General features: G+C 57.4%; 1 protein-coding gene across 3 annotated transcripts in view; it reads left to right on the plus strand.

Annotated features, from left to right (window-relative positions):
- Positions 1-13251, plus strand: part of TRAPPC12 (trafficking protein particle complex subunit 12) — an 89841-nt gene extending 76590 nt beyond the window's left edge. For all 3 annotated transcript variants that reach the window (XM_062208904.1, XM_062208905.1, XM_062208903.1), the window contains exons 10-12: positions 10212-10312; positions 11171-11258; positions 11443-13251. In XM_062208904.1, the coding sequence (XP_062064888.1) occupies positions 10212-10312; positions 11171-11258; positions 11443-11685 (432 nt within the window). In that variant the 3' untranslated portion in view covers positions 11686-13251. The remainder of the gene's footprint in view (positions 1-10211; positions 10313-11170; positions 11259-11442) is intronic.
- The last annotated feature ends 505 nt before the right edge of the window (positions 13252-13756 follow it).

The raw sequence follows: 13756 nt of genomic DNA on the forward strand, positions 1-13756 counted from the left end.
TGCAGCCTATGCCACCCAGGCAGTGCCAGAGCTGCCAGGTCCTGCAGTGTCAGGGGCTTCGTGGAGGACTGGGCCGGGGCCCAGAAGAGGATTTGTAACAGAGCACCGCAGCCTGCTGCCTGGCAACGCCTCAGTGGCTTCGCAGTGAGTCTCCCGGCTGTGCCACCCTGGGTTCACCGTGAAAGCCGACCCGGGAGAGGCGGCCGGTGAGCTCACTCACAGGCAGTGCCACTTCTGGACCATGGCTTGTGTGATGAGAACCTGGTGCACACCTCGTCCCGCCCGAGGGAGCCAGCCCTGCAGACCTGAGTTGGCCCAGTGCTACCTGCCCCAGCCCTCAGGGGCCCCGTGTCAGCCCTGGGCCCTCCTGCCGCCGAGCCCACACTGCTGAAGAGCCCCCCAAGGGAAGGCAGTAAGGGCAGCACGTGGCTGACCGCACCGCAGCGCTGGGCCCGCCCTCTCTGCCATGCCCCACGTCAGCACTTGCATTTCCTCAGCCAAGGCCGCAGGGGAGCCAGGTGTGCACACAGCACCCGTCAGCCCTGTGGCCTCCAGTGGCCTCTGCTCCCGTCCCTCTTCTGGTGGCTGACGCACACCTGCTCCCTCCATACCTCAAGCTCCACAGGAGGAGCCCTGTGAGTCACCCTGGCCAAACAGGCCGGCTCCATCCCTTACCTCACTCCCTGGCAACGCAGGCACACATGCCCAGTGCACCTGAGCTGGGTTTGGAGCGAGGCAGGGCCAAGTTCTCGGAGCAGCTCTGAGAAGGTCATTGCACCGTGCGGCCGCCGTGTCCTCTCTGCACGTGGTCACAGTTGGATCTCTAGAGGAGTCTTGTGGACAACAGATGAACTAACCAGTCAGTGTAAAACCCCATGGCACCTGCTTGGCCATGCCAGGAGCTGTGTCCTCCCCTTCCGCGCGGCTTGGGGACCAAGCACTGTTTCCTTCTGCTGCCACACAGATCCAAGGGCAGCCCAGAGTCAACTGAGGAGCAGAAATGCATGTGGTCAGGTTGCCCTCGAGACCCTGGCCACACGTAGCTGGGGTGTTGAGCACCCAGAGGGACACCTGAGCACACCGAGGCTGAGCGCCCCAGGAAAGCGTGAAGAACAGCCGTGTGCACACCCTGCACTGCGGCCCCCATGTCAGTGCAGACAGGCACCGATGGTGCGAGGGGCGTGGGGACGGACTGCAGCCGGCTCCTGGATAAACCAGGCAGGACTGACCCAGCTTGGTTGTAAGGAACAGGAGCTGGAACAAGAAGCAGCTCCTTGCGTTGTTCTTGACGGCTCGGGTGCTGCCTGAGACCCTGAAGCTCAGCCGTGGTGGCAGTGATGCACAGACCCGAAGGAGTCCTCAGAGAAGCCACTTCCGGCACCTCCGCGTCCTCCCGCCTCGTCGCCACGTGGGCCTAGGCCGTCTGCGCGCAGTCCGGGTGTGAGCTGTGCTCAGGGGAGGTGCTGACACGCACCAAAGCAAGTGTTAGGTGCAGCACGAGTGCCGTGTGTGCTGTGTTTCAAGGCTGTTAGGGGGTGGCGTTTCCGTGTGAATTCTGAAGAGTGGGGACAGAAGAAAGGATTGTGCTGAAACAGAACAGCAGAAGCCTGTAAGAAGCTGAGCGAAGGCAGCTGGTGCTGTGGCGCAGCGGGTTAACGCCCTGGCCTGAGGCGCCAGCATCCCATGTGGGCGCCAGTTCGAGACCCGGCTGCTCCATTTCCAATCCAGCTCCCTGCTATGGCCTGGGAAAGCAGTAGAAGATGGCCCAAGTCCTTGGGCCCCTGCACCCGCGTAGGAGACCCAGAAGTTCCTGGCACAGCCCTGGCCATTGCAGCCTATTGGGGAGTGAACCAGCGGATGCAAGACCTCTCTCTCTCTGTAACTCTGACTTTCAAATAAAAGCCAAGTGTAAAGGAACCATAGTGATGCTGGAGAGGGCCTGAGCCTGGTGGAGAGGAGGTGAGAGAATGGGTGCTGTTGGGGCGGAGCGCCACCACTGCACCTATGTGTGTCCAGACTTGCCCTGGGTTCATCTGTAAGGTATTTCTAAGACAGCGTGTGTATACACAGAGGAGGTGCACTTGTTTCTCAGCCCCGCTGCCCCGTAAAGAAGCCACGTCTGACTCGGCCTGTGTCAGGCCCGCTCGGGCAGACCTTCACTGCTGGTATTTCATACTGCTTTTCCTTCACGTACAGGAGGGGAAGGCAGTGGGCAGAGCCGGGATTCCCTTCTCGAGGGAAATCTGCGCTGTGAACGAGACTGGGGGTCTTTATGCTTGGAAGTGAGCCGACCTTCACATGCAGGAAGCACTTCATCCGCCCTAGTCAGGTCTCTTCACCCCAGCTCTGGGTCGTTTTACTTGGTCTGGGAGAGCTGGCACCAGGAGAGCCAAGGCCCAGGGCCACGAGCAGCCAAATGACTTTGATCTGCACGCGGAGCTCTGCTGTGTCCATGGCCGGTCTCCACCCTGCTGCAGCCCAGCCCTTCGGTGTGCTGCATGGAAATACATGCCAGGTGATGAGACGACCCAGCACCGCACAGGCTCGGTACCACGAGAATGGCGGAAGTCCTGGGTAAAGCCAGCCACCCAGAGGAGTGTGTGATGTGTCGACCCCTCCCTCCAGAACAGAGCTCCCCACTGCACCTGTCCCTGGAGGTGTGGGGGGAGCCGGCAGGGGCTGCCTCCAGGGAGGAACAAGAGTGCCTGGGGCCTGGGAGGCGGGAACAGAAAGGGATGGGCTGGGAGAACCCGGGCTACCTGGGAGCAGAGGGGGCTGAGGGTAGATGTGGGTCTGGGTGGTAATGGGACGCGCAGCAGTGAGAAGGGCAGGGTTGGGGTGCAGCGGACCCCAAGGAGGCAGGGGGAAGTTCTGGGGTGAGACATGGCCTCATGCATAGCGAAGCACCTCTGAACTCAGCATAGTGGGCACTCTCCATCACTCGGCTATCGCCGTCAGCCACCCACGGGAGAGCATTCAACAAGGGCAGAACCAGGACCAACGCTGTAGCAGCCAGGAGCACCCCAGCCCCTCCCACACCGCTGCAAGCTGCTGCAGAGGCCGAGGGCAGCCGCAGATGGGGAGCCAGCGGTTCCAGAACACTTGCAGGAAAGGCGCACGGGCAGTGCTTGCCCAGCTGCCCCCTCCCACCCAGCCAGGGCCACGGGGGAGAGCACAGCCCCTGCTGCTGGGCAGAGCCCCGGGGAGCGCAGCCAGGGAGGGGCCCCTAGCCACCCAGCCCTGGGCACAGCCTCACCCTGCCAGAGCTGACCTGGGGTTACTGCTTCCCCCTCACGACCCCTCCCCCGGTGCACAACTCCTGGGCAGAGGAGCAGTGCCGATTGTTGTCCTCACAGCCGGGGTTGACACCAAAAGCAAAAGCTAAAGCCAAAACTTGGACGTCACCGAAGTTAACACCGTGTGGCTCCATGGACTCCACGAAGAGTGAGCAGGAGAAGGTGGTTGCCAACCCTGGCGCGGAGGACTTCGGTGGAGGGCACACAGAGAACTCGCACCTGCTGGGGAGTGAAGGACTCGGCGTGCTTGCTGCCGGAGAAGCCTGAGGAGGGAGATACAAGAGGGGCGAGCAGTGTGGAGTGGGCGGGACTTTATTTACCTGACGTGCACCACTGGGGGCTCTGCCGACCCACAGCCTGGCAGTTCTGGGAGATGTGAAAATACGAGGATACACAAACAGCCGGGAATCTGGGCTGGGTTTTCTGTGTCAACTTCAGACCCATGTTTCTGTGAGTAAATAGGAGAAGGGCTGGGATTTGGGGGCGAATACTATCAGAAGACAAGATCACAACAATTCATTTTATTAAAGACTTTTAAAAAGTATTGTTTAGGCCAGCACCGCGGCTCACTAGGCTAATCCTCCGCCTTGCGGCGCTGGCACACCAGGTTCTAGTCCTGGTCGGGGTACCGGATTCTGTCCCGGTTGCCCCTCTTCCAGGCCAGCTCTCTGCTGTGGCCAGGGAGTGCAGTGGAGGATGGCCCAAGTGCTTGGGCCCTGCACCCCATGGGAGACCAGGAGAAGCACCTGGCTCCTGCCATCGGATCAGTGCGGTGCGCCGGCCGCGGCGGCCATTGGAGGGTAAACCAACAGCAAAGGAAGACTTTTCTGTCTATCTCTCTCTCTCACTATCCACTCTGCCTGTAAAAAAAATATATATATATATTGTTTATTTGAAAGGCAGAGAGATTTTCCATGCACTGCTTCACACCTAAATGGCCCAGGGGCTAGGAACGCCATTCAGATCTCCCAGGTACTTGAGCCATTGCTGCTGCCTCCCAGGGCACGTGAGCAGGAAGCTGCCGTTGGGAGCACAGCCAGTATGGAGTGCAGGCGTCCCAAGTAGTGTCTTAAATTCTACATCCAGTGCCCACCCTGCAGTACAGATCTTGCTAGCTTTACTTGTACTGTGAATTCTAGAACAAGGCAACAGTTTATTCCGTGAGCAAAGTAAGTGTTCCAGTGAGCCAAGCCATGGAGGCTGGTTGGCAGAAGAAAAGGTCAGAGGCAAGCAGAAGTAAAGCACAAAATGTGGCTTGATGATCCTTCAGAATTACTTTCCATGTAAGGCAGAGACAAGAGGAAAACCAGCAGGAAATGACTGACTGGCCAACCTCAGGTGACTTCCTGGCAGGACTACGGCAGAGGGAACTCCTGTCATGCCTGTTGGAAACACTGGGTGTCATCTCGGGACCAGCGTGGTGTGGTGGGTAAAGCCACCGTCAGCATCCCATATGGGTGCTGGTTCAAGTCCCTGCTGCTCCACTCCCAATCCTGCTCCCTGCTAATGGGCCTTGGGAAAGCAACGGAAGATGGCCCAAGTTCTTAGGTTCCTGCACCTATGTGGGAGATCCAGAAGAAGCTCCTGGCTACTGGCTTCGGTCTGGCCTAGCCCTGGCTGTTGCCACCATCTGGGGAGTGAACCAGCAATAGAAGACCTTGGTCTCTGTTTCTGTCTCTCTCTAACTTTGCCTTTCAAATGAATAAAATAAATCTTTAAAACAAAATTTAAAAAAGAAAACTCAGTGTCTAATCTTGACTTCTCAGAAGGTCAGAGAAGCAACTTGATTCCACTTGGTGACATGGAACTTTAGTGTAACTGACTCCATTTTGGTTTTTAGCCTGGTCTGTTGGGGCTAAAATTGTGGGGTGCTGTAGTTTTATTTAACACCAAGATTTAATATGACCTAGCAGCCTAGTGTGGCTGTGGAAATGGCTTCGCTGTCTTTGGATGTGTCTAAAATCATCTGGTGGGGCAGGAGTTGTGGTGCAGTGTGTTAAGCTGCCACTTGGGATGCCACATCCCATATTGGAGTGCCTGGTTCGAGTCCTGCCTCCACCTCCGATCCAGCTCCCCGCTACTGTGCCTGGAAGCAGCAGATGATGGCCCAAGTACTTGGGCTGCTGCACCCATGTGGCAGGTGCAGCTCCTGGCTCCCAGCTTTAGCCTTGTTCAGCCCTGGCTGTTGTGGTTATTTAGGGAGTGAACCACCTCTCTCCCTCTCTCTCTATACCTCCCATACACTCTCTGCCTTTCCAATAAATAAATGTTTTTTAGGCCAACACTGTGGCATAGCACCACAAAGCCACCACGTGCAATGCTGGCATCCCATTTGGGCACTGGTGTCCTGGCTGCTCCACTTCTGACCCAGCTCCCTGCTAATGGCATGGGACAGCAGCAGAAGATGGCCCAAATGTTTGGGCCCTTGCTACCCACACGGGAATCCTGGATGAAGCTCCTGGCTCCTAGCTTTGGCCTGGCCCTGTCATTGTGGCCAGTAAACCAGTGGATGGAAGATCTCTCTTTCTCTCCCCCTACCCCCCATAACTCTGACTTTCCAAATAAATAAATAAAAATCTTTAAAGATAGCAATTCTTTTTTCCAAGAATAAAATCATCAGATGCCTGGATAACAGGAGCTGTTGTTGGCCATCCTCTCCTGTGAACAGCTTGCAGGTGCAGAGGATGGAACATTGGGTATTGGGGACATTTTTGAGTGGTCATTGACTTTTTTTTTTTTTAAGATTTATTTATTAACTTGAAAGAGTTATGCAGAGAGAGAGGTCTTCCTTCTGCTGGTTCACTCCCCAGTTGGCTGCAATGGCAGGAGTTGCGCTGATCTGAAGCCAGGAGCTTCTTCCAGATCTCACCTGTGGGTGCTGGGCCCCAAGGACTTAGGCCATCTTCTACTGCTTTCCTAGGACACAGCAGAGAGCTGGATCAGAAGTGGGGCAGCCGGGACTTGAACCGGTGCCCATATGGGATGCCAGCACTGCAGGCGGGGGCTTTATCCGCTACACCACGGCACCGCCCCCTGGTCATTGACTTTCTGTAATGATTTCAGAGTGACCAAAGTCCTTTGCATGATCCCAGAGCTACAGCAGAGGAGATGCAGGTGAGAGCTGAGGGCCTGAACTCTGCTCAGGTGGCAGCGAGTGACAGGTGGGACGGGGTCAACTATGTGAACAGACTGCTACCCCCCTCCCCTGCACAGAGCTCCGTGGGCAGCTCCTCCATGTGGCAACGCGGGGCTCTGGCCCACTCCCGCCTGTGGGTGCACCACCTGGGGTCCACCCTCCGGGCTGTGCAGAACAAAGAACATTCACTCCACTCACACCTGCCATGCGCCGTGCAGGCCGTGTTTGTAGCGTCTGCCCTATATAGAGACACTCGGGACAGACGAGCAGGGTGCAGCTCCTGGAGGCGTGTTCCCGGGACTTCGGTGTGTGCGTGACCATGGTCTCCAAAGCCTGTGGTGTGTGTTCCATGTCTCCGTAAAGCAAGTCAGCTGCTTCCTTCACGCTCTGTTCTTGATTGACCTGAGCAGTCCCGTGCTGAGCACGGGTGACCCAGAACACTGTCATAGGTTGTCACTGGTGACCCAGAGCACTGCTGTAGTTCGTTACTGGTGACCCAGAGCACGGTCGTAGGTGTCACTGGTACCCAGAGCACTGTCGTAGTTTGTCACGGGTGAGCCAGAGCACAGTCATAGGTTGTGACTGGTGATCCATAACACTGTCGTAGGTTGTGACTGGTGACCTAGAACACTGTCGTAGGTTGTCACTGGTGACCCAGAGCACTGTCATAGGTTGTGACTGGTGATCCATAACACTGTCGTTGGTTGTGGCTGGTGACCTAGAACAGTCGTAGGTTGTGACTGGTGACCCAGAACACTGTCATAGGTTGTCACTGGTGACCCAGAGCACTGCTGTAGTTCATTACTGGTGACCCAGAGCACGGTCATAGGTGTCACTGGTACCCAGAGCACTGTCGTAGTTTGTCACGGGTGAGCCAGAGCACGGTCATAGGTTGTGACTGGTGACCCAGAACACTGTCGTAGGTTGTCACTGGTGACCCAGAACACGGTCGTAGGTTGTCATTGGTGACCCAGAGCACTGCTGTAGTTCGTTACTGGTGACCCAGAGCACTGTTGTATTTTGTTACTGGTACCAGTCTGCCAGTGCAGTGCCCGGGGTTCTCTGTTTTTGGGCTCAGTCTTGGTGATTCGTGGTTTCCCCGGGAGCCGCCTGTTCGTTCTGTTCCGCGTGTATTTTCATAGCGCTGTGAAGCCGGCCCTTCCTCCTAGATGTTGGGGTCTCCTAGCTGCCTGTGGTCGCGTCTCCTTTCCCACTCTCGTTCCGCTTGCTCATGCCGCTTTGCTTCTTGATTAGTTTATCCACTTAGCACTTCCTGGCGACTGGTGTTTCTGTTCTCTGCATTTGCTGCAGTGCTTTTAAATTACCTTTCTGTATTGTTTACAGCTGCCTCTAACTCTTAGAAATCAGTGGGATTTTTAAGTCCTAATTACATTTGAATAATTATGAAGAAGTAAACTTTGTAATCACCAGGAAATCAGTGAGTGGCAGAGAATATACCGGCGTTTCTCTGTTACCTTCCACTGAAAGCCGTTTTGGTGAAGTCCCCGGCGCACTGCAGGGGCTGCGGTGCGTGAGTGCAGGCTCCGGGGGCCTGTGAGGGGTCAGCTGTGCGACCCGAGAACATCCCTCTGCTTCCTGGGCCTCACCTGTCCATCTAGAGACCGAGCGAGTTACTGGTCTGCGGCCGGATTGCTAGGGGTTGGGGGCACGTTACCAGGCCTGTGTGGAAGACGACAGATCCCAATTCTCGGCCCTGATAGTCTTCAGTCAGCGCCGCCACTTGTGACACCAGTGCCCCCAGCAGAACCCACTCTCAAGTCCCGGCTGCTCCACTTCCAGCTCCCTGCTAATGGCCTGGGAAAGCAGTGGAGGACGGCCCGAGTGCTTGGGTTCCCACACCCGTGCCGGAGACCTGGGTGGAGTTTCTGGCCTCAGCCTGGCTCAGCCCTAGACATTGCAGCCATTGGAGAGTGAACCAGCTGATGGGTGATCGGTCTCTCTCTCCTCTGCCTTTTGAGGAAATTAATGTCTTTTTTTTTTTTTAAGATTTTATTTATTTGAAAGATAGAGTTACAGAGAAACAGAAGAAAAGATAGAGAAGTCTTCCATCTGCTGGTTCACTCTCCGAATGGCTGCAACAGCCAGGACTGGGCCAGGCTGAAGCCAGGACCCAGGAACTGTTTCTGGGTCTCCCACATGGGTGGCAAAGGCCCAGGCCCTTAGGCCATCCTCCACTGCTTTCCCAGGTGCATTAGCAGGGAGCTGGATCAGTAGTAGAGCAGCTATGACTTGAACCAGCACCCGATGGGATGCCAAAGTCACAGGTCGTGGCTCAACCCATCACGTCACACTGCCAGCCCCATGACTCCGTCTTTAAACATAGTTCCTGGGATGGTGGCGGGAAGCAGCGCACAGCAGGATGCTCACACATTTGGCCTGGAGGCCACATGCCGAGTGGGGGGTGGGAGTCTGTGGGACTCCAGTTGCTTCACGCTGTGAGAAGGGCAAGGGCTCGGTGCCGGTGTGTCCTTGGTCACGTGTTCCATTTTGCTTTGTTTTTCCCTCATGTAGCATTTTCTGTGGGGCAGTGGCATCAGCTTTGACGGTCTGGGATTTTATTCTACCGTTTTCTTGGGATGCTGGAGATTCCTGGGTCGGGGGTGGAGACAGAGTTTCGGCAGAGTGACCCGAGGTGGGGCTCTTCACCACACAAGGAGCACCCCCCCAGGATGCTGTGCAGCTTCCTTGAGAGGAAGCTTACAGACATCCGTAAAAGGATAGTTCTGGAACAAGGAGCAGCCGGTGCCTGTGCCTGCAAGAGGAGCGCAACACGAGAGCCAAGGAAGAGTCTCCCGCCAGGTCCTCGAAGAATGCACGCAGGACCCCTGCCAGTGAGGGCGGGTGCTTCCACTGCAAAGAGGAAAGACACGTTCCCAAGGAGTTCTCAGCCACGGGTCCATCCATGCTCCCCCGCCTCCGAGGATGTGTACAGCACAGAGCATGGCCCAACACATCCTGCGGGCTGCCTGCTGCATCGGCGGGCCAGGGCACGGCACCCAGCAGGGGCGTTCACGCCTTACCCTTGGGGACAACTTTCCTTTGCATATTCTTCCCACTGTCAGCATTGGAGCATTGAGTTCCTCCCTCGCGCTTCTGAAGGCAGAAGACCGCCAACTCTGCCTTGGGACACTGCAGGGCTCCCACACTGGGCAGGGGCGGATGCTGGGCGTCAGGGGCCACAGCTCTGGGCAGGGGTCTCTTTCTCGCCCTCAGGGTCTCCTCGCCCTCAGGCTGGCCCTGCTGACTGCGGCTTCCTCGCCTGGTGTTAAGGCTGGGCTTGCATTGTGTGTTTTGGTTTGGTTTTTCTCAGTAAAATTCTGTAGTATTTGGTCAGTGTTTCTTTGAACTTCGCAAAGTCGGTGGCACCTACCATTTGGTAGACACAAATGCCAGTAAAACGGACATGGCCCCTGTCCCAAAATGCCCACATGTTAAGTACATTATGGTTACTACTTAGCAGTCAGTCATCTCGTTGTAGTTTTGTTTTACTTAGTGCTGTGCCAGCATTCATTTTTAAGTCTGGAAGTTACTAAGCTGTGAGACAGCGTGACTGCTGACAGACAGAGCGCAGGTTTGCCGCTGTGTCCTGGGTGTCCGGTGCCACCTTACAGACACCGGCTACGATCGGTCGCCGCAGAGTCCGCGGCCGCAGCCCGGAAGCCTTGACATCCTGACGGACAGCGAGGAACGGCCCCCGTGGGCGGCTGGGCTCTTCCTCTCAGCATTCAGCCAAACGGACTCTGACTTTGTCCACACAGATTGGAGACATTAAAACGGCTGAGAAGTATTTTCAAGACGTTGAGAAAGTGACGCAGAAATTGGATGGACTACAGGGTAAAATAATGGTTTTAATGAACAGGTGAGTATTTTTAACCTGCATACTTATTTTCTCAAACTTCCTAAAACAGCCTAAACAAAACTTCCTGAGCAGTGCAGCCCTCCGGAGAGAACATTGCCTCTCACGCCCCGTCCCGGTTCAGACGAGGGTGCCCGGCGTCCTCTCGCGCCCCGTCCCGGCTCAGACGAGGGTGCCCGGCGTCCTCTCGCGCCCCGTCCCGGCTCAGACGAGGGTGCCCGGCGTCCTCTCGCGCCCCGTCCCAGGCTCAGGCGAGGGTGCCCGGCGTCCTCTCGCGCCCCGTCCCGGCTCAGACGAGGGTGCCCGGCGTCCTCTCGCGCCCCGTCCCGGCTCAGACGAGGGTGCCCGGCGTCCTCTCGCGCCCCGTCCCGGCTCAGACGAGGGTGCCCGGCATCCTCTTGAGCTGCGGTGGTGTCCTTTCCTCACACGAGCTGGCTTGGAAGAGGTTTTCCCCGGCGTCCCTCAGGGAACTGCTCGTGTGGGTCCCCCTTCTGTCTAGCTCAGCAGGCGTGGGCGCCATCTGCAGTGCCCCCCACCTTGCAACCATCGGTCCTGGGGTGTGCATCCAGTGTCAGTGAGGGAGCAGTGCACAGGGACACATGTGTGAGCAGAGGCTGTGCCCAGTAGAGTGTGCACACAGCTCAGGACAGGAGCTTGAGGCACGAGTACCCACAATCCACGGGTGGGAGTGGCCTGAACTGGCCTGGGTCAGGCAGGCAGACGCGGCGCTGCCTCTGTCGGGAGGGCCGGGGTCGCCATCCTGCAGCCTCTGAAGCCCCCGTCAGTTTGGGGACCCCTCCCCTCCCAGCACCCTGACATTCCCTGGCTAACAAACAGCTGTGCCCATGGCCTCTGTTGCAGAGCGTTCTTGCACCTGGGTCAGAATAACTTCGCTGAAGCCCACAGATTCTTCACTGAGATCTTGAGGATGGACCCAACAAACGCCGTGGTAAGACCCCTGCAGGCATTTGTCCCATGTCTCGGACCCCTTTGCCCATTGCAGTGCTAGGGACCAGCCTTGGCCCCGCTCCCACGCACGGGCGTCGGGCAGCTGTGGCGGTCATGGGCCACCCCTTCGTGGGGCCCAGGTGCACTGGGCATGACCTGTGACCTGCACGTGGCCCCGCCTCCAGGCCAACAACAACGCCGCCGTGTGTCTGCTCTACCTGGGCAAGCTCAAGGACTCGCTGCGGCAGCTGGAGGCCATGGTGCAGCGGGACCCCAGGCACTACCTGCACGAGAGTGTGCTGTTCAACCTGACCACCATGTACGAGCTGGAGTCCTCGCGGAGCATGCAGAAGAAGCAGAGCCTGCTCGAGGCCGTGGCCGGCAAAGAAGGGGACAGTTTCAACACCCAGTGCCTCAAGCTGGCCTAGAGCCGGAGTGAGTGTGCACCGGAGCGGCACGTGCGTGTGGCTGTGGCACAGCCATAAAGGCCTGTCTCCTAGAGCCGGAGTGTGAGTGTGGACCGTGGAGCGGCACGTGCGTGTGGCTGTGGTGCAGCTGTAAAGGCCTGTCTCCTAGAGCCGGAGTGTGAGTGTGGACCATGGAGCGGCACGTGTGTGTGGCTGTGGCACAGCCGTAAAGGCCTGTCTCCTAGAGCCGGAGTGTGAGTGTGGACCATGGAGTGGCACGTGTGTGTGGCTGTGGCACAGCCGTAAAGGCCTGTCTCCTAGAGCCGGAGTGTGAGTGTGGACCATGGAGCGGCACGTGCGTGTGGCTGTGGCACAGCCGTAAAGGCCTGTCTCCTAGAGCCGGAGTGTGAGTGTGGACCGTGGAGCGGCACGTGTGTGTGGCTGTGGCACAGCCATAAAGGCCTGTCTCCTAGAGCCGGAGTGTGAGTGTGGACCATGGAGTGGCACATGCGTGTGGCTGTGGTGCAGCTGTAAAGGCCCATCTCCCGCCCAATGGGAGCCTCCTTCTGGAGCCACAGCCCAGGCCTGCCCAAGGTGGGCACATCCCTGGGTGTGCACACAAGGGGAGATGGTGTGCCAGGCAGGAGGCCTGCAGTGTGCACCAGACCTCCCTCATCTACTCCTGGAAGCCAGCCTGTTCCTTTCTTATTTATTTAGCTGTCTTCATTGTATTTGAAAGGCAAAGAGCCAAACACAGACCTTGCGTCCACTGGTTCACGCCCCAAATGCCTGCAACAGCCAGGCTGGGCATCTCGCGCTGTCCATGGCCGCTCAGCATCCTCCTCCCGCCCTCTCTCCTCCCACCTGTCTCGTTCACTGACCGAGGTGGAACGGTGGGTCCTGGTTTCTCTTGTGTTTCGTGCGCCCCACAGAGAGGGCAGAGCAGGAGAGCCGCCCTCTGGAGTAAGCAGAACACAGAGCTCAGGTGCGTGAGAAAACCAGGAAGTGTCTGGAACACAGGCTGCCAGGGGTCAGCAGGGTCCGAGCCCAAGCACCCAGGGGTCAGCAGCTTCGGGAACACAGCACCCTCGAGGGTCGGCGGGGTCTGAGCCCAGGCCAGTCCGTACATTTGCACTCATTTTTTCATAGTTATTCCTGCTTTTGAAACCATAAATCCCTGGAAATGTCTGCATTTACCAGGCAGCTCTGGCCAGGACCCTGTAATGTCAGCTTCTCTAACCCCGTGAGCTGTGATTGACACGCGGGACTGAGAAGTGCGTGTACGAATCAGAGCTGCAGGCAGATGGCCCCGCGCCTTTGCTGAGGCGCACGTTGAGTGACGGCTCAGAGCAGGAGAGCAGATGACCCTGCCTGGAGGGCTGGGCACTCCCAGGGGCCTTCACATCCTCCTCTCCGCAAAGAGGGAAAATCAACGTATTTGTAAAAAGCACAGAACTTGATGATGGCAGTGAAGGCTGCCAGGTGCAGGGAGGGACTGGACGCCCAGGAGTGGCAGGTGAGAAAGGGAGCCAGACTCCCTTCAGGACTGAACCTGCAGCCAGTCTTCCTCCCCAGCTGCCATTGCTAGACACTGGAACCAGCAAGGGACACCTGGGAGGCCAGGCCAGACAGATGATTTGTCCCCCAGGGGCAGCTGGGGTTAGGCCCAGCTCACGGAGGCGGCAGCGCCATCGCCTTAGCTCCTATCTGGGTGTTTTAGCCTGTTCCTACAGGTGAAAAGGGCACCATTGTGGCCTACACATTGGCATCCCATATGGGCACTGGTTTGTGTCCTGGCTGTTCCACTTCCGATCCAGCTCCCTGCTAATGGCCTGGAGAAAGTAGCAGAAGGTGGCCCGTGGCACTCACAGGGGAGACCCAGAAGAAGCTCCTGGCTCCTGGCTCCTGGCTCCTGGCTCTGGCCTGGCCCAGCACTGGCTGTTGTGGCCATGTGGGAAGTGAACCAGCAGATGGAAGATGTGTCTCTCTCTCTCTCTCTCTCTCTCTCCCTCCCTCTCCCTCTCCCTCTCCATAACTCTTGCAAAATAAATAAATTTTTAAAAAGCTTATGAAAAATAAATAAAGGCTGAAG

Source organism: Lepus europaeus, chromosome 13, assembly GCF_033115175.1.
Source record: "Lepus europaeus isolate LE1 chromosome 13, mLepTim1.pri, whole genome shotgun sequence".
NCBI classification, from domain to species: domain Eukaryota; kingdom Metazoa; phylum Chordata; class Mammalia; order Lagomorpha; family Leporidae; genus Lepus; species Lepus europaeus.